The 22787-nt window shown below is 43.6% G+C and overlaps 1 protein-coding gene across 2 annotated transcripts in view; it reads left to right on the forward strand.

Annotated features, from left to right (window-relative positions):
• LOC144767584 (BOLA class I histocompatibility antigen, alpha chain BL3-7-like) overlaps positions 1-22787 on the forward strand; it is a 346774-nt gene that overhangs the window by 123794 nt on the left and 200193 nt on the right. For both annotated transcript variants that reach the window (XM_078650997.1, XM_078650996.1), the window contains exon 2: positions 6801-6923. In XM_078650997.1, coding sequence (XP_078507123.1) covers positions 6801-6923 — 123 coding nt within the window. The remainder of the gene's footprint in view (positions 1-6800; positions 6924-22787) is intronic.

The raw sequence follows: 22787 nt of genomic DNA on the forward strand, positions 1-22787 counted from the left end.
TGGTTATGTTATCGTTAAGATAATAAGGTATTACTGAGCTATACCATAAAGGTGTATATTTGGTGTATTTTGAAATTGTCAGTGTTTTAATGGTTCTAGTCCAGGTTTTAAAGGCATCTGAAATGATTTTGAATTTGATCTTTTTAAAATAAGAAGGTTCTATCTGTCTTAATAGCAGGCCTCTGGCTTTACTACCCAGCGTTAATTCATAAATGGATGGTATGGGTTGATGTTGATCATTATGATTATTGGAACTGGGTGTAAGCAGAAACATCATTTGTTGTAAGATAGTTGCCCATAAGTAATATGTTAAATTTGGGACCGCTAGACCACCTCTGGAAGATGGCAGTGCTAGCTTAGGTAGGGCTCTTCTTATCTTCCCATAATTCCAGATGAACAAGGATATTGCTTGGTCTAGAGTTTTCATAGTATCATTGTTAATTAAAAGGGGAATTGCTCGAAACAAATATAGGATCTTTGGGAATATCGTCATTTTAACATAGTTTCCTCTACCAATTATGGAGAGATGAAGATTATTTACTCTGAGTAGATCTGCCTTTATTTTTTTAATTAGAGGGTCATAATTTAGCAGGTTAATTTCACTAGTTTTTGGCGAGATATTCACTCCTAGGTATTTTGCATTTTTAACTCTGTATTGGCTTATAAAAGGTGTATTCTCAGTACATATAACCATAGTTTTATCTTGATTTAGAGAGTATCCAGAGTAAAGCCCGAAAGATTTGGTGGTTTCTTCAATTTCGATTATAGCCTCCGTAGGGTTAGTTGTTACAACAGCCACGTCATCGGCGTAGGCGAGAACTTTAGTGTTGTAAATGCCTACTTCAATTGGTGTAATCGCCGGTGATGTTAATAATTTGATAATTAGGGGATTGATATATAGTGCGAATAATAATGGAGAGCACGGGCAACCTTGTCGCGTGCCTCTCTGGATGTTTATATTTTCAGATTCGCATCCACCAGTCATAATTCTTGCCTTGGGGTCAACATAGAGGGTTTTTATAGATTTTATAAAGACCGGGCCGATGTTGTTAATGGCTAATATTTCCCAAAGAAACTGCCAAGAGACCCGGTCAAAGGCCTTCTCGGCATCTAATAAGATCATCGACATCTGGCCCCCCTCTACTTCCATGATGTCAAAGAGGGAAATTACTCTCCGTGTATGATCTGTGGTACTCTTGCCAGGTATAAAACCGTGTTGCCAGGGAGAGACCAGATGTTCGATGATCTTACTCAGACGGTTGGCAAAAATCTTGGCATAAGTTTTGGAATCTGAGTTAATCAATGAGATTGGCCGATATGATGTTGTTAGTTCTGGTGGTTTATCTTTTTTTTTTAAAATGGCTATATTCGTTTGCTTCCACGATTCAGGGGGTTTTCCATGCCACTGAATACCTAGAAAAAGATCATGCAAGAACGGGATAATTAAGTTGCCCAATATTTTGTAAAGATCTAGGGGAATCTTGTCTGGTCCCGCTGCTTTTCCCGCGGCTAGTTCAGCTAAAGCTAGCTCTACTTCTGTTCTGGAAATTTCTTTATCAAGCTCTTTCTTTGTATCTTCATCTATAGTTTCCGCCATATTTGTCTCTCTAAGCCAGTTGACTAAAAACTCCTTGGTATCATCGGTTGATCGCTTATCTTCGTTTTGGTACAATTTTTGATAGTAATCATGAAAGCATATGGCTATATCCTCTTGGGTGGTATATTTCTGCCCGCCGTAATCAATACCTTGGATGAAGTTGCGAGATTGAGATTGGCGGGTTCTGAGGGCAAGATGTCTCCCTACATTTTCTCCTGTCTCATAAATTTTGTTTCGATTTGCTTGGAGAATTTCAGCTGCTTTTTGAGTTAGATCGTTATTAATCTCGGCTTTAAGCACTAAGATCTTCCTAAGAATATCCTCCGCCTGAATACCATGATGTAATTGGTTAGCATGTAGATGTTCTAGATTTATAAGCCTATTTGTTAGTTGAATATATATTTTTTCACGTTCTTTTTTACGACTAGCAACAAAAGTGGCAGTCTCACCCCTTAATGCGGCTTTGAAACTATCCCATACAATCATCCGTGAAGCACTATATTGATTAATATCGAAGAATTCTTTGGACCATTGTGTGATATGTGTTATGTATTCTTGATTAACAAGAAGTTTACGGCCAAATGTCCATTGTGGATAGACCCTGTTATATCCAAGGGCCTCAAATGTTATATAGAGTGCATTATGATCTGATATTGTCTTAGGGGCTTTAAATATAAGAGTATTCAGAGCAATATCCATGGTCGTAAATATATAATCTATACGTACATATTTTCTGTGGGGATACGAAAAATACGAGTATCCAGGATCTCTTCTGTTCTTTAAAGACCATATGTCTTGAAGATTATAGCTACGAATCAAATTTTGTACTGCCCTGAATACTCTCGGTTTTCGACCTGTATATTTGTATTGATTTTGATGGCATTGTAGTTGTCCTAATGTTAAATTAAGGTCGCCACATAAGATTAGAGTACCTGTCCAAGATGCTAATTCTAGTTCTAACTCGATGAATAATGTAGGGTCATCGAGATTAGGACCGTAAATAGAGCAGATAGTGATGCCTATATCAAGTTGGACAATGGCCCATCTACCATTAGGGTCAGCTTTTTTGCGTGTTGAGGTACCCAGTCTTGTTCTTGCTAAGATTGTGACTCCTCTAGTTTTCGAGGTTTGTGTAGTTGTGACCAATAAGTTAAAGCCTGGAATCTTTATTTGACTTATCTCTCCTATGGGAATGTGAGTTTCCTGTATACATATAATGTCCCATGAGCTTTGAATCATTAATTGGATAAATTGAGCCCTCTTTCCTTTGTCATTGAGTCCTGCCACGTTCCAGGATCCTAATTTTAACTTCCCCATTTAGTTGTTCTATGTTTTAGACGGTATTCATGAAACATACATAATGTTATGTTATTCCTCAATATTCCTTTAGTAATCTCGAATCTGCTCATTTTACAATGCATTTTCCCCCCCCCCACCCCCCCTGTCTTCCCAGACTCCCAACCCACACCCTCCCCTGTCCCCGCCCCCTTACACCCCCCCCAACACCCCAAAAAAGGCAACAAGACTCCATCAGAGTCTATAGTGATGGATTAGCATAGTCTGACCAGCACCAGCGAAACATGCAATCCAGAGTATAAAAAGAGAAGCCTAGCAGAAGCCTAGCCAAAAAAAGAGAGAAAAAAGGGGAAAAAAAATATTGTATACCAGTTCATCAAATGGCCTCTTGAATTTACTCAATAGTCAAAGATAAGGAAACCTAGTGATTCTTAGTAACATTGTCTAATATAACCTAATGTATTGTTTAAGGATTTATTTTAAACTCTCTAGGTATTCTTTAGCCTTGATCTCGGATGTGAAAAATTTTGTTTGACCATCATAAATTACTTTTAGTTTAGCTGGATTGTTCAGGTATACCACAGCTTTCTTTTCTTGAAAAGGCTTGATAAGCTGTCTGAGTCGCCATCTCCTTTCGACAGTATAGTGGCAAAAGTCAGGACGTACAAAATATGATATAGAATCCTTGCTGCGATGTTTATCCGGCGTGACTTTTTCAGATATAGCTTGTCGAAGCATAAAGTTCCCAAAATAAACTAGGATCGCTCGTGGATACTTGCCAACGGGTGCCGTAGCTTTTAGAGACAGGGGAACCCTATGTGCTCGCTGTATCTCATAGCTCCAGTCCCAGGTGGTGAGTTCTGGAAGGGTATCACGTAAGAGCTGTATAATAAAGGAACGACAGTCTTCTCCCTCTGCTTTTTCTGGCACACCGAGAACGCGCAGGTTGTTTCTGCGAAATCTATTTTCATGATCTTCCAGTTTCCATCTTATATCCTGGAACTGTGCTTCATGTGCTTCGACTCGCTCATTTGTGGTAGCGGCTTCTGTTTCGTTCAGTACGATCCGTTCTTCTATATCGTTTAGTCTTTCTGTAAAGGCGCCCATTGTTTTTGAAAGCTTACGAACTACACCTTGAACCTTCTGTAGTGCTACTCGGGCTTTGCGGCTGTCTTTTGAGGTCTCTTCCCGGTGTGATGCGATGGCTTGTAGAACTGTTTCCATAACTTGTGTCAGTGTAGCCCCCGATGGATCAGGTTGTTCTCTATTTGGGGCTTGATTTGAGGATGATGCTTGAGATATTGCAGTGAGATTCTGATTCTGATTTAGGGTCAAAACGGTCGGGGTATAGTCCCATGACAATTCATTAGCTCCATGGTGTCCCCCCCTTTTCTTTTTAAGTATAGTCCTCCTTCTATCACGTTGCTCTTTTGGGGGGGTTAGGGTCTGATTCTGTGCTTATATTGGAATCTGTATCATTCTCTGCTTCATCAATCTCATCCTCTGTATCACCTGACCAGCTAATATCCTCTGAGAAGGAGTAAAAATCTGTTATATCTTTATCTGCTTCCATAACCTCAATAGGGTGATCATTTATCGCAGTATTAGCTGTTATTGCCTCTTCATTCCTAGTTACTTCTGTAACCTTTTTCCCCCTAGTCAATAATTGTGTCTTATTAGCGCTCTGTTGTAAGCCTGTATTTAAGTCATTATTTAAATCAGGAGTTGAGCTCATATTCATATTCAAGGGGGTAGTATTTATCGGCATCTCCATATTCAGCTGAAGCTGAGACAGATGATAGTGCCGCAGGAGTTTTACCGGCGGTAACGCCTTTCCGAGCCGGTGTTTTCTCAGCTGTCCCCCCAGCTGGAGTTTCAGATAGCTCTCCGCGTGTGGTACCACGCCTGTTGCCTGCTTCTTGATCACGAAGGGCTTGCCGTGCTGCTCTTGTTTTGGCCGCTGCAGAGGCTGCGGCGGCAGCGTTCTTTGGGGCCATTGTACCCTGAGTGCCGGCGAGACTTGCTTGTGCTGCGTGTACCGTAGTGCTTCCCGGATTCAGCCGCCACAGGAAAGGTTGGACACCTGAGGAGGGGCGGTTACCGATCAGCAGCCGCAGCACTGTGTATCCGATAACTGAAGCTAGCAGTGAGAGAGACGCCCTCGCCGGGATCAAGCAGTCAGAAGGTACGATTCCAGGATCAACAGGCTGTACGATTCGGCCCGATTTTGGCATTTCTTTTAAAATAATACTAACGTTATATCGATCATAACGTCTGGATTCCCATCTTCCTTACGAGTAATTGATATGGATGATTAGCTTATTTAGCAGCATGCTCCGCTGAGCTGGTCAGAGGCTGCTATCGGCGTCTAGCCTGACGCCGCCATCTTGCCCCCGCACACCTCGCTGCCTTTCAATTCTTATGTTAGACAGCTTTAAACAATAGTTGTAACGGCAAAAACACAGAAGGTGTGCAAGGCACACGGGAAAATGTTACCCTTCACTAATTTTAGCTGATAGGTGTCTAAAAAGGGGCCCAGAGGGCAACATTTACATTTAGTTTTAAATTTACCTTTATTCCACCTCGGACAATGCTGCCTTTCATTTGTTATTTTAGACAGCTTAAAACAATATTTGTGACTGCACCTTTTACCCACAACCTAAGTTTTATGTTCAGCTTTACACTGCCAAAAAACTAGCTTCAAGGGCACACCTTTGCTATGCTTTAAAAATAAATAGCATTCATTCTTAGCTCAAGCACACATCACACTTGGGGAACTGCACGCCTATTACACACACACACTCTGTCTATTCTGTTCCCCTTTAAATTGGAAAACGTGCTTCACACTTCTCTTTACTTGCAATGTACGGGGGAATTTAATTCATCTTTTTTACATGTGCACATTTATTAATTTGCACCATAAACGCAATCATTTCCATTAATGTAAATTAAATGATTTCCTAAACCAAAATTAAACAGTATTTTCCATTAAACATTATGGGGCTCATTACAATGTCGGGCGGAAAGCCTCCTCCCGACAGTCGGAATCTCCTTGAATGTGTCAGAGCCCTTCCGACCGACTCGGTCGGTTTACATTCCGACCGCCCGATTACGATGTTGGCAGTCAGAATGTAAACTGCGCGGTTATTCCGAATCTGTTCAAAGCGACTCGCGGAGTATTCCTGTCAGTCGGAACCGCATCATAAACCCCTATAAACAGCGTTTGCACCCTCGGGATTATGATGTCGATTTCCAACAGCCTTTCTGTGTCCGTCTGTCCGACACAAAAAGGCTGTCGGAAAGAGACTTTGGGGGCCCCTAGCAGGGCCCTCCAGGCCCCTCGGCCTACAGTTGATGGCTGAGGGGGTACCTAAGGGACTCCCCTGCAATACCCTGCACTGTGTGGCAGGCACCGTGAAGTGCCTGTGACAGGGTGCAGGGTTTTCCGCAAACACCCCATTTCCCCATAGGAGCATGTGTTACGGCTGGTTGTCGGGTGGAACACGAGCTCCCAAAGGGAACAATGGGACTCCGACCTAACAGTGTTCGGTCGCATTGTAATCCAGCGGTTGGAACCGAGTCGGTTTCGGGCAGAGGCTTTCATAATACTTATTTAAGACAGCCATTGTTCGTCGTTACTTCCCTTTCATTTCGTATTTTAAGTCAAAGCTCTGATCATCCCTCACACGTTAATAAATAACAAATTAATAATAAATGTATCATAGCACTTTAACATAAAACTTTAAACATACTGTGCAACCACAGTGCTGAAAAACACAGCTAAAATAAACTAAAGCAATAGCTCTCGCAGAGGAGAGACTTATTGGCTTTTCCAAAGTTAGTTTTACTATTTTTGCCACGTTTCTATCATTCCTTTCTAACATTAATTTTCTTTGTATTTTTCCAGTATGCCACTATAGATACTTTGATGATATCATATACACAAAGACGGATCCCTGCCCTTGCCCGGACAACACAACATTGGCTGCTGGCAAAGCTTGGCTGAAAACATCCTGGTGTTATCTACCAGGTAAACACACTTGTATGCATATTTTTGTCTCAACAAACCCTCTGTTTATCATCAACTCATGTGCATATTATGCAAAATGTGCAGTGCATTTTTAAACTATATTTCTTTATTTAAAAATGTTAGATTTGTTGTGTACGGTTCGATTAAACACTATGAGATACCCAGATAGGAAAAACCTCAGTGACTAAAGACCCTTCGAAGGTCGAATGCGTGACATGGTAGTCATCGACACCATGGTAATTGTCAGCATCTAGATGGCTGCAAAGCTAGTGAGCTCCTGCAATTCATTGTTTAAATTCTGTGGTCAATGTACAAATAGCAGTTGTGGTGCACTAGCACTGCAATACTAATACAATTAACAGTGATACACCTTGGTGCACAACTTCAAAGTGGTTGTATTTATTCAGTTGCTAAAAAGTATTTAAAAAGCTGTTTTATGAAAAGATTGTGGCTATGCTAAAATCCAGCAAAATTCTAATGTCATTGTCTTCAATATTCTTTTTTCCAAAAAAACATGGTCCAAACAACGCTTATATCACAAAGTAGTCTTTTATTTGTACTTATTTCATGAAAGACACCCACAAACCACCGTCGTTTTTCTTTCCTACACATAGTGAACTTTTTCTGAGCACTATCATGTTGTATTGATAACAGATTCAAATTCCATGTGTCTTATGTAATGATTGCATCTCCATCATATTCTGAAGGTCCACTAACTATCATAGCCTCTTAGTAATCATAGTTTTCCGAATTATGTAGTTAAGTCACCAATTTATAATGTTCTTCAAGTTCTACTGTGCTCTGGAGCCCTCATCCTGTCAGGTGAACTACATTTGCACACTGTGTTCTTTGATGATGATGATGATGATGAAATTGATAGAGCGTGGCTGATAACCTGGAATAGTGTGCACTGGCACAGATTTGGCAAAGACAGAGCAGAAAACGAGTAGCTCTGGATAAAAGAGAGAAGGTTTATTGAATAATACAGGAATCATTTTGAAGAAGAGGCTTTTCACAATGTTTTAGCGAAACAGTGCTGGCCAGAGAGAGGCAAAACCTGCTTGTGATAGACAAAAAAGACATGCATCAAACCCATCACAAGCAACATGATTAGAAAGAGTGCCAGTCTACAGTCACCTCCACACTAAAATCAGCCTACATGTCAGTAACTGCTTCCCTCACAATGGGCACGATGCCCATAATTTTGCTTTCTATGAGTAGCTGTGAAATACTTGTGGAAATAGATAAATCACCTGTACTCTTGTGGAACTCGTTGTGAATCAGTCTCAAAGTTTACAGCTGTAGACAAACTCATAATACACCTGTCTTCCTGTTCATATATAAAACTTCTTCTGGTGAATACAGGAAGGAAGGTAGGAACAAAGGATGCCTGGCTGTTTCTCATGAAGTGGAGGTATTCGGAATAAGCAGCAAGGAGGCATTTAGGCCATATTTTGCACTGGATTCTGATACCATCTTTTGCCCGTTTATGGTGGTTCCATAAGGCAGCTGCCTATAATGGACTTACTTTTACCAGAAATGTGATGTATCAATGACAATCTTGTGTAACAAAATCACCCGACACAGCCACTGGACTACTAGAAACTCAGGCCTGACTAAGGAAAAGCAAGTTCACTTTCACTTGTTATATTTGTTTTAAACGCAAACTTGGAGAACTGTGGTGCCTTGAAATGAATGGGTACTGAGCTACGAGGCCTTTTACCAACAAGTATACTAATGACCAGTCCATGTAAATGTGTGAAATGAGTGAAGTAGTCTCAGACCAACTTGTGACATGCGTTCTTTGCATATTGGGCATTAATGCATCTAATCACAAAAATATCCTCATCATTTTAGGAAATAAACTGATTTTGCAGAGAGGAAGTCTGGCTTGCTTTCATTTTCCTGGAGCAATCCTTCCATATGTCATTCTCCAAAGAAATATAAGTGTAGAAAAAAATGAAGGGCAGGGTATCAAATGCTACGGCCAATGTGATTTTGGAAGTTTTTTTTGCCCAATTCTGTTGCTAGGGCTGTAATAGTTCTCATTCCTCAATAAAAGTCCCATCTCCTGAAAACCAGCCACAATTTGTAAAAGACAGAAGAGTGACCTCATGAGATCATCCACTCCTATGTAGAAAATCAGAATACCGTTTAAAATACTCAGGAATGGGACCAGCTAGACAAATTATTTAACCACTATTTTTAACAATTATTGACATCAAATTCAATGGTGAAATTAGATTTCTAATACATATATTAAGGAAAAGCAACTTTTAGAAAGTTACATTTTCCCTACTTGAAGTTCCTGGAGGCTAACTGTCTTTAAATCTCCAGCTTCTCCCAGCTTCTGCCTAGCCCAGAAAGAAGTGCGAAATTCCTCCCGGGAGCACAAAAAAGGCTGACCTAAATGACATGCGATGAACCTTCCGAGCTCAATAGACTATGCCGAATGGGAACTGTCAGCATTTTGTTAAAACCATTGTGTTAAGTCTTGCATTACAGGTCTGTCACCCAAATGCCGGTGAATCCTACAAAGCTAGACCCTCACCGACTAGTGGACTTGTGAAGGGATACCTGGCAAACTAAACCTGATGGATTTGAAACTGTGACCTGTGAAAAGGACCTGAGAAGGTCAGACCTCTTGTACTTTAAGTCAAAGGACAAATAGATCTCCAAGGATCATATGGATGATCACACTGGTGGATCCAGGAATATAAAAAGCCAAAGAGGACATTCCTGTGAAGAACCTCAGCAGACCACTGGTAGCTGGACCTGGACTGGACTTTGCTGTTGCCCTGTGCCTATCACCCTGAAGGTCTCTTAGTGCTTCCCTTGAGGTCCTGGACTCCTTGGAAATATGCTGCTTTGGTTGCTTGGGCACCAAAAGAAGTTTAGGAACTTTTCGAAATGTTTTGCTCCACAGCTCCAAAAGTTCAAGGGGACCCCCTGAAAAAATATCAGACCAGAAGTTCCACGGTGTGAGACTGTATTTCACGTTTGTCCTACATGGAGAAGAGTTTTTCCTCCTATAAAAATGGCACAGGGACTAACTTATATGTTGGCGGAGCGGGAATTTCATCACTATGGCAACCGTGTTACTTTCCAGCCAAGATCGTGGTCTGCACGCCTGATTGAAATGCAGGTAGACAATAATTTGACCACAGCTGTGACTACTCTGTCACCGCCATGGCCACCCTTCTTCAATGCCCTGACTAGGTAAGGGCATTGAAGAATTGGAGAATTGGCTAAATGTTAATCAGTTCAACTAGGATGGGTGAACATAGAGCCATTTCTACTGCCTGTCACTGCCAGGCAAAACCTAATGGTAAGGGACAGTAAAAAACACAAAATGCCCCCTCACCATGGGAGATAAGTCCCATGACGAGGGGGGAATTATCTTTTTTATTTAAAAAAAGAAAGATCTGCTTCAGGATTCTTTTTTTTTTTTTTTTTTTAAACGAAAATTATGTGGTGCAAGGCTCTGTCATATTGACAGAGCCCTGTGTGATAAGACGTGTGCTGGTGCTTGGAATGGAGAGGTTGTACATTCCAGGTTACGATTAAGAATGCTGTTGAGGTTCTGTGAGGCAGTTGCTGGGGCATTGGAGATGACAGGAGGAATAAAGGTTTACGCTTACTTAAGTGTGCTGAGCATCCTTTCATTGGCTCCAGCGTCTCCATTTTGTGTGCTGCTTCTTATGGCAAGACACCTAGCATTCACAGTGTTTCCGGACTAACTGTGTCACTGATAGTGTTCTTGACGTGTGTCAGATTAGTACAGGTGAGTGAGCGGAGTCTGTCCCCCAACGTGTGATTCCCCACCATCGGATGCTTCAGCCCTGTGGCTGAGTGTAGTGTATTAGCTGGACAAGTGGTTCATCCTGACTGGCCGTTACTCATAAGCTGTACTACAAGCGAATGTGTGTGTACGCTCAGATGCCTTTTCTGTACTACAAGTGCATTAATGCGCTCAGGCACGTATCCCCGCAGCCATTTTAAAGATTGGGGACTGCCTGCAACGTGCCACACTCACTGCAGAAACACCCGCTTTCCGTATGCAACGTGGCAGCCATCTTGGAAGAGCCTCATTTCAATTCTTTGGGGGCCATTTTCAATGGAGAAGGCCTGCACTGTTGCAGTTACAGGCACACCTGAGAATATTGTGAATCCTAGTGTTGCTTGCATTAATTATTGGTGACATATCAGTTATCTATTCATGTTGTGTATTTAGCCTGCACCGGCGGATTAGCGTTGTTACCAGGATGGTGCATAATTTACATGAGCATAATTTAAAGTAGACAGAATCTTTGATCATTTCGGTGTAGCAGCAACCCACCCACATAAAGTCAACTCATGGAGGGAGTATTAGCCCCACCACCATTCCTCCAAGTACCAGGCAACAGTGGAAGGAAAGCTTTGAAGCTTATTTAGAGGCCATTGATGGAGAAACATTCACATCTAAAAACAAAAAAACTCTTTTCATATACAATTCAGGTTTTGAGGCGAGAACCATATTAAAAACACTACAATTGGAGAATGTTAATGTCCAGGCTGGTGTAGGGGAAGAAGGTGATGCTGTTATGGTGGTGGATGATTATGCATCTACCATTAAAACATTAGACAAAAGGTTCAATCCAAGGAAGAATGTTGTGTTAGAGCATCATAAATTTCTACAATGTTCTCAAGTTCCTGTGGAATCGATTGACAATTTTGTGGCTGCTCTTAGGAAACTTGCTGTCACATATAATTACAGAGAGTTCAGTTATGAGATCTTCCGGGATCAATAGATTTAGAGAACTTGCAAAAAGAAAATTCAGGAGAAACTGTAATCATCCTAAGAACCTTGTAGAAATATCTTTGAAATTACCAGATGTATTGAGCACTTCCAATTCTGCATGAAAGAAATGAATGAATGTGTCTCAGACAGTGAAGTCAAACAACTCAATTTGAAATGCAATCCAACTATTCAACCTGCAAAGGCTGATGTGAAAACTAAAGTCTTGCGAGTTTCTGAGAGCTCACTCAAATTAGAAGGAAAAAAGGTTGAGACGTGTTTCCACTGTGGCAGCAAATTTTATTTGGGCAATGTCAATTTTTTTTCGCTCAGAATCAAGTGTGTTTCAAATGCGGGTAAAATGGGCATTTTGCACATGTGTGCAGAGCTAATGCTGCACCTAGTCCATCAAAAACAAATAATACCATTAATGAGGATTTTGAATATTCTGATGAGGATATTAATGTGGTATTAATGTTACCTTTTTTTTTTTAAACGTAAGTAGTGGTGGCGTGGAAATATCATCCATGCTCATCACACGTAAAAGGAAACCTCCATCTTGTGTGATTGCAGTGAACAACATGACATTACTTTCATGGCAGACTCTGGCTCTCCTTTCACTGTAATTAACATAAAGAATTTTGGTGGTTTAGGGGACATACAAGCACATCAATCACGCATTAAAATCTTTGCGTATGGGGCAAAAGAGATGCCAACCTGAATTGTGACAAAAGTTCTGCTGTGGGATCTGTTTATATTGTTCAGGAGGGTGCGAATTTGTTGGTGCGGACGAACAAAGAGAACTGGGAATTGTCTTACATCCCAATCACCCTAATATGGTCCTGTCTTGGCACATAGTGTGGGGTGCATGTGGCACAGTGAACGGCAAGCCTCTCCAATACGGGTTTAGTTTGTCACAAGCAAGCAAAGCAATGGGTCAGGGATTACCCTGAGGTCTTTAATGAGAACTTAGGAAAACTTAAATGATTTCAGCATTGTATAGTCTTAAAGGAAAGTGGATACACTGTGGCTCACAAGGTGTACAAGGTGCCATTGAGTTTGCGTGGTGAATTGTAATCCGAATTGGGGAAGTTGTGTTCTATAAGGGTCATAGAGCCCATTGAGGGGGTCTCAATGGTTGGAACCAATAGTCCCGGCACTCAAAGCAGACAAGCCATTTGTGTGGATCTGTGGGATCTCAACTCCAATATTTGGGTGGATCACCAGCCCCCACCTGACATTGGTGAAATGTTGGGAACTTTGGGTGGTGCTAGTTTCTTCACTTCTTTGGATGTGTCTTCAGCTCCTCACATCATTCATTACACCTGAAGATACGTATCATTATGTCCGTATGTCAAGTGGGCTGGCAACAGCATCTGCCATGTTTCAGCAGTTGATGAACAATCTTTTTAAAAACACCACTGGGTCTCATTTCCTACAAGTCCTCCAAAGTGCGCCTAAAGCCAAAGACAAAGACCAGCTTCATTCATTTTTGGGTTTAGTGGGGTATTATGCCAAATTTGCTAGCAATTTTCTGACAAAACTGCAAGAATACGTAAACTTTTTTTTTTAAATGTGAAGTTTCTGTGGGTTGAAGAGTGTGATGAGAATTTTGGGTAAATAAAAAGTGAGATTGTGCAGGCTCAACCACTTAAGCCTTTGAAATTAACGAATTGAGCATAGTCTCCACTGATGCAAGTAATGTTGGGCTCAGTGCAGCTCTTTTGCATACAAGAAATGATAGATGTTAGGAAACTATTGAATTTGCTTCCAGGACATTGAGAGGAGCTGAGGTCACCTATTCTACAATAGAGAAGGAGGCTTTAAGTTTGTGGCGGGGAGTGAAACATTTCAAGAACTTTTTATGGGTAAATGAATGTATTTTTAGGACAGATCACAAACCATTGGTGGATCTGTTCACCACGAGAGTGGGTTGAAGAGTGACCCAAGTATAACCACTTGGCAATACAGGTTGCAAGAATTTCTCTACAAACTGGAGTATGTGGCAGGGGTTATGAATTGGAGAAGTGTGGCTCACTGGTTAGAAGCGGCAGACCCTGAAGCAGAGGTCAGGCCTGGGACCAGGGTTCAATTCCCGACGCTGCAGGGTCTTGGGCTCAATGTCCGCGGACTCGATAATTCTCGCCTAGGTGCCTACTCTAATCATGGGTCCCACTCTGCAACTCTGGGCAATAGCTTGCTCAATCTCCACAACGGCCCCAACAGCGCTGGGATGCCTGGCTTCACCTTGGGGGTGCCCTGGAGGGGGCATCTCACAGGGAAAGCCAGGATGGGTTCCACAGCGGTATACAGCGCCAGGATGCCCCGAGATGGGGCGGCAGTGCGCTTTACAAGTATACACACATTTACAAGTATACACACATTTATGAATTATGTGGCTAATTGCTTATCAAGATTGCCACTCAGCAATGGTTTGTGTGAAGCAAAGGATGATCTTGAGATAGTATGTGCTGTCAGTACGATTGTTGAGACAATGAAATTAGACTTTTCTCAACAGGAATGGTTGCGAGCTGTATCTAATGATAATGAGCTTCAAGATGTGGATGGTTTTGTAGCAAAGGGTTGGCATTGAAATAAAGTGATTCCTGCAACGTTGGCTCCTACGGGAGGGTTGCAGAGAAAATATCTTCCATTGGGAGGATTATACATAAGGTTGGATTGTTGACTGTTCTGGTGTGTCTCATTAAAAAGTTCTGGATTTGACTCATGAAGGTCATATTGGTATTTGGGCCATGAAACAAAGGGTGAGAAGGATTTTGGCCAGGAGTAAACTATACTATTGAAAGTTATGTGTGTGAATGTTGCAAGTGTGAATCACAAGTGACTTGTCTGTCTCCTGTTTCACAGGTTCCACTTAAAAACATGCCATGGTCCAAATTCACATTTGATGTATCTGGACCTTTCGGAGTAATCGGGTTTCTCAATCACTAAATCAGGGTTCTTATAATGTGTAATATCAGGTTTTAATTGAGCAGACACACAGCAAGGAATAAAATAGTATAGCCAGTGTTGTCTAGCTCGTTTTTAAACTAGGGGATACTAGGTTTCCACACTAGATCCCAGGGCCTCCTATAGGGTCACATTTAGAAAACACACCACATTTATGGGTTTTTCTTTTTCTGCACTATCTACTTATTATTTCTTACAGTTGGCAGATGCTAATGATGAGAACCTGAGGACACAGGCAAGCACCAGCATGTAACCTCCCATGGTGTTACTCCTGTGAGGCTCTGCCAACTTTCCCTCACCTTTTTCTCCTCTTCGAGGTCCTTCACAGATTGATGGGAGGGCAGACTAGCGGACACAGCACCACATATCATAATTTGAGTAGTGAATTAGAAGACTGTGAGGCAGTTGTGAGAATTAGATCCACTGTTGTGACACTCAACATTGGGTGTCCTCTCTAAGAGACATATGGTGGATCATTGTCCATTCATATAGCAGGAGCAGGTCTTTTGTTGAAGTGTTCTTATAATGTGTAACTACTCACTCATAAGAGTCTCAAGGCGCTGAATGGGGGAAGGGTGGATCTGTGGTTCAGTCGAAGAGCCAGGTCTTGAGATCCTTCCTGAATAGTGGCAGTGATGGTGATTGCCTGAGGTGCAGGGGAAGTGAGTTCCAAGTCTTTGCAGTGAGGTAGGAGAAGGACCTTCCTCCAGCAGTGGTCTTGTGGATCCATGGCATGGTGGCCAGGGCCAGTTGGGCGGAAAGGAGATGTCTGGTGGGAGTGTAGAAGGAGAGGCAGTGGTTAAGGTATGCAGGTCCATCATTATGGAGGGCTTTGTATGCATGTGTGAGGAGCTTGAAGGTAATTATTTTGTTTATAGGAAGCCAGTAAAGGTCTCTCAGGTGGCCAGTGATGTGGCTTTGGCATGGGATGTTCAGGATGAGTCTGGCGGAGGCCTTCTGGATGTTCTGCAGTTTCTTTAGGAGTTTCTGGATGGTGCCAGTGTAGAGTGCATTGCCATGGTCAAGCTGACGAGCTCATGGGTGACCGCTTTTCTAGACTCGTGGGGATCCATTAGAAGATCTTACGAAGCAGGTGGAGCATGTGGAAGCAGCAGGACGAAATGGTGTTGATTTGGCTGTTCCTTGAGAGCAAGGAGTCCAGGATGATGCAGAGGTTTTGTGCGTGGTCAGTGGATGTGAGTGGGCTCAGAGAGCTGTAGATCACCAGGAGTCGTTCCAGGCAGAGGGGGTGGAGCCCAGTATTAGGACTTCAGTCTTGTCTGAGTTAAGCTTAAGGCAGTTGAGTTGTCCTTCATCCAGCTGGTGACTGCCTTCATCCTGTTGTGGAAGTAGCTCTTGGCGGCTGTGGGTTCGTCTGAGGGAGAGAATCATCTGGGTGTCGTCAGCGTCAAAGACATGGTTGAGTCCATGGCTTCTGATGATGGCTGCAAGTGGTGCCATGTAGATGTTGAAGGGGGTGGGGCTCGGGGAGGACCCCTGGGGCACTCCACAGCTGATCTCTGTGGATTATAGCTTGAACAGTGTTTTGCCGGTGATAAAGGAGTGAATCTATTTTAGAGCTTTGTCACGGATGCCGGTGTTGTGCAGAGGGTGTGGTGGGAGGAGGTATCGAAGGTGGCTGACAGATCCAGGAGGAGGAGGGCAGCAGTCTCACCTCGTGTAGAGGAGGGTGTGGATGTTGTCTGTAGCGGCGAGGACAGGGTTCTCAGTGCTGTGGTTGCTTCTGAAACCCGATTGGGAGAGGTCCAGGATGTGGTTTGTTTTGATGAACTCGAAGAGTTGGGCGTTGATGGCTTTGTCAATGACTTTGGCTAGGAAGGGGAGCAGAGAGATGGGTCTGTAGTTCTTGAGGTCCGTCGGGTCAGCAGAGGGTTTGTTCAGCAGGGGGTTGATCTCTGCGTGCTTCCAGTCTTCAGGAAAGGTGGTTGACTCAATGGAGCAGTTGATGGTTCAGCAACATTTCATGTACAATGGAGGTGCCCACCCTGTTGAAGATGTAGTGAGGGCAGGTATCCAAGTGGGCTCCAGAATGGATGATCTTCATGATCCCGAGGGTGTCATCAGAGGTGAGGGTGGGCAAGGTCAGCTGGGGTCTGGAGCCATCGGGTGAGGTGGTTGTGGGTGGGTCTTGGGTTGTGAAGCTGTCATATATCTAATTGATCTTGCGGTGGAAAAAGGTGGCGAGTTTGTCTCAGAGGTCTTGATAGAGGGGAATGTCGGCTGCCATAGTGCTGGGCAAATTCTTTGACCACGGTGAAGAGTTCTTAGTTGTTGTGTTCATTGGCGTTGATGTTTTCCTATATGGCTGCTTTCTTTGTTGTTCTGATTAGGAGGTGGTGTGTGGTGATGGCGGTTTTGAAGGTTGCGTGGTCTGCCATGATCATGCTTCTCCTCCATCTTTTCTCGAGCCGTCTGCAAGTACGGGTGTACTCTTGGATGGCGGGGAATAACCAGCTGGCTTTCTTGGAGGTCCGCTTGTCTCAGGGTTTCCTAAGGGGAGCCAGTGTGTTGGTGCAGTCGGAGATCCAACGCTGAAGGTTGCGTGTTGAGGTGGTGGCATCCATGGATATTGGTGGTGGGGTTTTGCTGAGGGAGATGGTGAGCTGGTCTTCAGAGAGCTTGTTCCAGTTACTGCGAAGATCGCAGTGGGCGTGGTGGCGTACTGTGGGTCAGCAGAAGGAGAAGTGGACGCAGTGATGGTTGGTTCAGTGTGGCTCAGTAGTATTGTTGCTTGCAGAGTAGATGAGGCAAGCGTGTGTCCTGCCGAGTGGGTTGGAGATGTGACCAGCTGTTTGAGTCCAATGGTGGCGAGGTTCGCCAGTAGGGATGAGGTGTTGTGGTCGTCGAGGTTTCCAGGTGGAAATTGAGGTCACCGAGGAGGATGTAGTCCATTGAGGTGAGAGCATGGAGAGCGATGAAGTTGGCTATGGCTTTACTGAAAAAGGGGGGAGTCTGGGAGGTCTGTAGACAAGTGTGACGCAGAGGGTTGGTCTGAATCTGGAGGTGGAGGTGCTTCATGTCGGGAGAGTGCTCATCGGAGCTGTTTGTGAGGTAGAGGGTGTTTTTGTGTGCGATGGCGATGCAGCCTCCTGATCGGTTGATGCAGTACTTGTGGATGATTTCTTAGCCATTGGGGATGGCGGTTGCGATGTCCAGGCCTAAGTTGCGGTTCATCCACATTTCCGTGAAGAAGGCAACATCTGGGGAGATGGAGTCGAGCAGGTCCCAGATCTCCACGGGATGTCTTTTGAGGGAGAGGGTGTCCCGGGTTAATGAGGGTCATGCAGTAGGTGGCTCTGGAGTGTGGAGGGAGGAGAAGGCACAGTTGCAGCTGGTGAACGGGCCATGGGTACTCTTCGGTGATGCGAACTGGCAGGTGGTGGACCATCCGAGGTTGAGTGAGTTGAGAGGGCTGGAGTAGTATCGATGGCTGGTCCTAGGACCAGGGTCCGTGGCACTGTGCGCGGTCCAGGCGCAGTAGGGCTTACCCTTGGCATGCCTTTTATGTGCCAGCAGCGGGGCGCACAGTGGCTGCCATTAAGTAGTGTTGGAGGGCTGGACAGCTGGGAGGTGGGAAGCGGGAAAACTGCACTGATGGGGGGCGAGCAGCGGCAAGGGAAAGTGGGAAAAAGGCGCAAAAAAGAGAAGTGAGAGAAAGTAAAAAGTGAAAAGTTTTAAAAAAGCAGTGATAGATACAAGGAAGGTGAAAAAAGAGCAAAAGAAAAACAGAGGAGGAAAAAGGCAGAAAGCAGAAAAACAGAGGGCAGAGAGCAGCAGCAGAGCAGAGATGCTCCCCACTGGACCATCAGGGGTATGGGCCATGAAATAAGGACCTGGAAGGGTCAGGAGGCAACTGCTACCAGGCGGAGCTGTGTGGCAAGGGAAGCAATTTACTGGCAAGGTCAGTAAGACCACTCAGAGAGGTGTTCTTGAGAGAGTGATTTCCAGAGGAGATAGTAAACGATAATAGTACTAAGCTAGTATTCAAGGAAATGGGGAGTTTTTTTTAAAAGTCAGGCTTTAAGCACATTCTGATTTCCTTGTACCATCCCTGCATTAATGGTTTGGTTGAGAGAGTGAACCGTGTTATCAATAATCAGTTACAGCTTGCACTCATTAATGTGATGTGATTAATAACATGTTGTGGGATGTGAGAACACTCTTCACATTAGCATGGGCATATCTCCATTTACATTACTGAGGGGTAGGGTTGCAGGTTCCAAATTGATCAAGCAGTGGATGTCCAAGAAAATTATTGATACTGCAAAGATAGTTGGGAATGGTGGATGTGATGACTGCTGTGCAGGGAAACCATAGTACAGTGAGAAAAACATATAACACCTGGTCCAATTTGACCTCTATTAGACACTACATCTGCCCCTGCATCCTGTAGCTGACAGACATCCTCATCAGCCTCTTTCCGAAGGTTAGGCACAACCAGTCATTTTGCTGGCTCTTTAAAGCCTTTGACAATGAAGATCACTGTTATGAACTTGATAGACTATTAGGTTGACACTGCAATGTTCTGAGATTGACATTTGTAATCACTGTGTTTAAGAGTTCCCAGTCCCCTGACAGCATCTTTAGCTGTGTTGTGTCCTGTGGCACTAGCATCCTTCCATTCCAAGAATCTTCTTCCCCACCCATGTCTAATGCATAACATGAACAAATAGCTGGTGTGTCCCCTTTCCATTCCTGTGAGTCATCTCCAATTCATTGTGTTCATTGTGGCTTACCAAATGGTCCTCCGGCCTCCTAACATAGTCCCACTATGCCCTTTTCTTCTCTCGTGTGGTTTTCTAAGAAAACAGAATCAAAGTAACCTTTACATGTTTTGAAATAACTTGCTTCATCATTTCTGTTTGGTTGATTCACCTCACAAATATCACTTTCCTGCTTGTTTGACTTCGTCACCTCCTGTGAGGTTTCAACTTTTGTCCTCTCATTACCTTTGTCAGTTGGTATACTCTTCCTTCGACTGCGGAGAGCTGTCTGCCAACCCAGTCCTGTACCTTTCAATGTAACATGGTACTCTGGAATTTTTTGTGCCTTTCCTCCTCATTAAGGCAGATTGTTGGCTTGATCTCAGCTAGGGAATTCTTAAAGTGCTTTTCATTATTCCATACAAAGACTGAAACTTGACTAAATCCTGCCTCCACTCCTATCTTAGTACCTCATACTCACGACATACTTAGGCTAGACAGAGCTCGGAAGCTGGGGGGTGGCCTTGCCTGTATTCATAGGAATACACTCTCGATTCCTCACTTGGAGTCCTCTACTCCTTCCTCCTGTGAATACCTTTGTCTCAGCATCTCAAGTAATAACCTGCTGGTTTGCAAACTGCACACTTTCTATCACCCGCTGGGAGACAATCTCCCCTTCATCGAGCAACTAATGGAAATAATTTCTAGCAATGTCGACTCAGCCGTGTACCAAATCTTCCTCGCTGATTTCAACCTTCACTGGTCTAACCCCGACGACCCACACTGTATCTTCCCCTAATTCATTCTTAAATGATCAAGAACTGATTCAGCAAAGTGGCCAACCTACTCATAATAAAGAGGAAACTCTAGACCTCATTATCTCGAAAGGGCAGACCATCACATTGGATTCCATTTACCCTTGCGATTGGTCCGACCACCATTGTATCCTCTTTTATATTAATGGGAAGGTGTCGATGAGGAAGGTTCAACCAACGAAATCAAAGATCTGGAAAAGGGACCTCAGATCAATAAACTCAGATGAACAAGCTGCCCACTGTAAATCTACCCTCTTCGACCAAGCAGACTTGGTTGAGGTTCAGTCACTCACAGACTCCTATAACTCGACCATCTCCAACATCATGGATGACAATGCACCATTCCAACAAAAAAATGCCTTAACAAAAATATCCAAACCATGGTACAACGACAAATTAAACACGGAGCACCGCAACCTTAGGGCAGCTGAACATTCCTGGAGATCCAAACCTTGCTCGGACCAACTAAAACTCCTCAGAGATTTTAGGAGCTTCTACAACAAACAAATCAAGAGCGCTAAGGCAGACTACATCAGACACCAACTTGATCAAGTTTCTAACCGCCCCAAGAAACTTTTTGAATTGGTCAAACATCGATCAGTTGTAGGTCCAAACCACCCCGACTCTGGAGGCAGACCACCCTCATGCGACGAACTTGCAGCTCTCTTTATTGAGAAATCAAGACTTATCACCATTGACCTTGCCTCGAAGAAGGCTCTACTGCCATCCTCCAGGTCTGCTCCACCCTTTAACCTCTTTGAATAGCGCAATCCTATCAGCCTGAACACCAAGAACAATGCGTCATGGGGGACCTTTACCCCACTCATGGAAAAAGACATCAACAAGATTCTTCAGAATAGCAACCCATCTAACCACTTCGGTGACCAGTTGCCCCAGGCCATCTCCAAAGAAATATAGAATGTATTCATCCCCACCTGGGCAAGAATTGTTAACGCTTCTCTATCACAAGGCACGATCCCTGACTGCCTAAAAGTAGCTCAGGTATCACCGATACTAAAAAAACTCAACACCGACAAAACTTACCTCAATAACTTCTGCCCTATCTCCAACACCCCCACCCTAGCCAAACTCCTAAAAAAAAATGTGTACAATCCCAACTTTGTGCTCACATAGAGCATTTCCAACTCCTAGCCCAGCATCAATCCGGCTTTTGGAAGGGGTACAGCACTGAATTGGCTCTCACTCACGTTATGAATGACTTTTTAAAAATGCTTGAAAAAAATGAATCCTGACTCCTGCTCCTCCTTGACCTTTCCTCCGCATTCGCCCCGGTTAACCACGATAACCTTCTAGCCATTTTGAAGAATAGGATGGGTTTCTCTGGTCAGGTGTTACAATGGATCTCGTCCTTCCTCCGCCACAAATCACAAAGAGTCAAGGCAAACCACTCTCTTTCCCAGCCCTCCTCAGTACTCATGGGTGTCCCCCAAGAGTCCGCCCTATCTCCTATCCTCTTTAACCTTTTCTTGGAACCATTAGCTAATTCACTAAATTCCTCGAACATTCTCTTCCATATATATGCGGACGATGGCAACTCTATTTGAAAATCTCATCCCCGGATAACATCATATCACTCAACACTACCCTAACTTCTACTCAAAGTTGGTAAATTGAGAACTATCTCCTGCTCAACACCTCCAAACTGAATTTCTGATCATCTCTCCTCCGAACCACATCACCAAGCCAGACCTTTGGCTGAATCAACTTCCTGCTTTCAATTGCACCCCTCTCATCATAGACTCAGCCAAATCTCTCAGAATCACCCTGTACAAGCACCTGAATATGAAAAATCATATCAGCAATGTGTGTAAGGGAGCTAAACACTTGATGAGGACACTTAGAAACATCAAACCATTCCTTCCACAAACTGATTTCAAGCAGGTGGTCCAAGCGATTGTCTTGCCGGCAGCACTACACTCTGTGGCCTTCCCAAATACACACTGGCTCCTTTAAGGGCATCACGGTGGCCAGATTGGCTACAGGCACCAAAGGAAATGAGCACATATCCCCAGGCCTAAAATCTCTTAAATGGTTGTCCTACGAAGCTCGAATCCAGTTAAAGATTGCCGTTCAGGCGCACAAAGCCCTTCACTTCAAAACTCACAGGTACCTAGCGCAAAAGCTTGAATTATCCTGTGCTGGTAGAGCCTCAAGAAGTGCTAACACCTTCCTCTTGAAACCACTCATCCTTCGCAAAAAGAGAACTTGTCACCGAGCCTTCTCCCGCGCTGCCCCAAAGATATGGAACTCTCTTCTACTGGCTGTACGCAGAATCTCCTCAACGACTGCTTTCAAACTGGAAGCCAAAAGATTCTTAATGAATAAATTATTCCCTTTATTGGGCTAGGTTCACCTGCTCGAAGTAATTGATCCTACAACCACTCTACCATCTTTTGATACTGCTCGTTTCTACAGCATAGTGTGCCATCTTCGCAACCCGCTATATACATGTTCATTGTATTACTCTCCGTGACTCAATTGTCCTGTAATTATGCGATCATCCTCATTTCGTATTATTACTAGTTATCGATTATTATATTAGTATTATTATATTTGT

Source organism: Lissotriton helveticus, chromosome 7, assembly GCF_964261635.1.
Source record: "Lissotriton helveticus chromosome 7, aLisHel1.1, whole genome shotgun sequence".
NCBI lineage: Eukaryota > Metazoa > Chordata > Amphibia > Caudata > Salamandridae > Lissotriton > Lissotriton helveticus.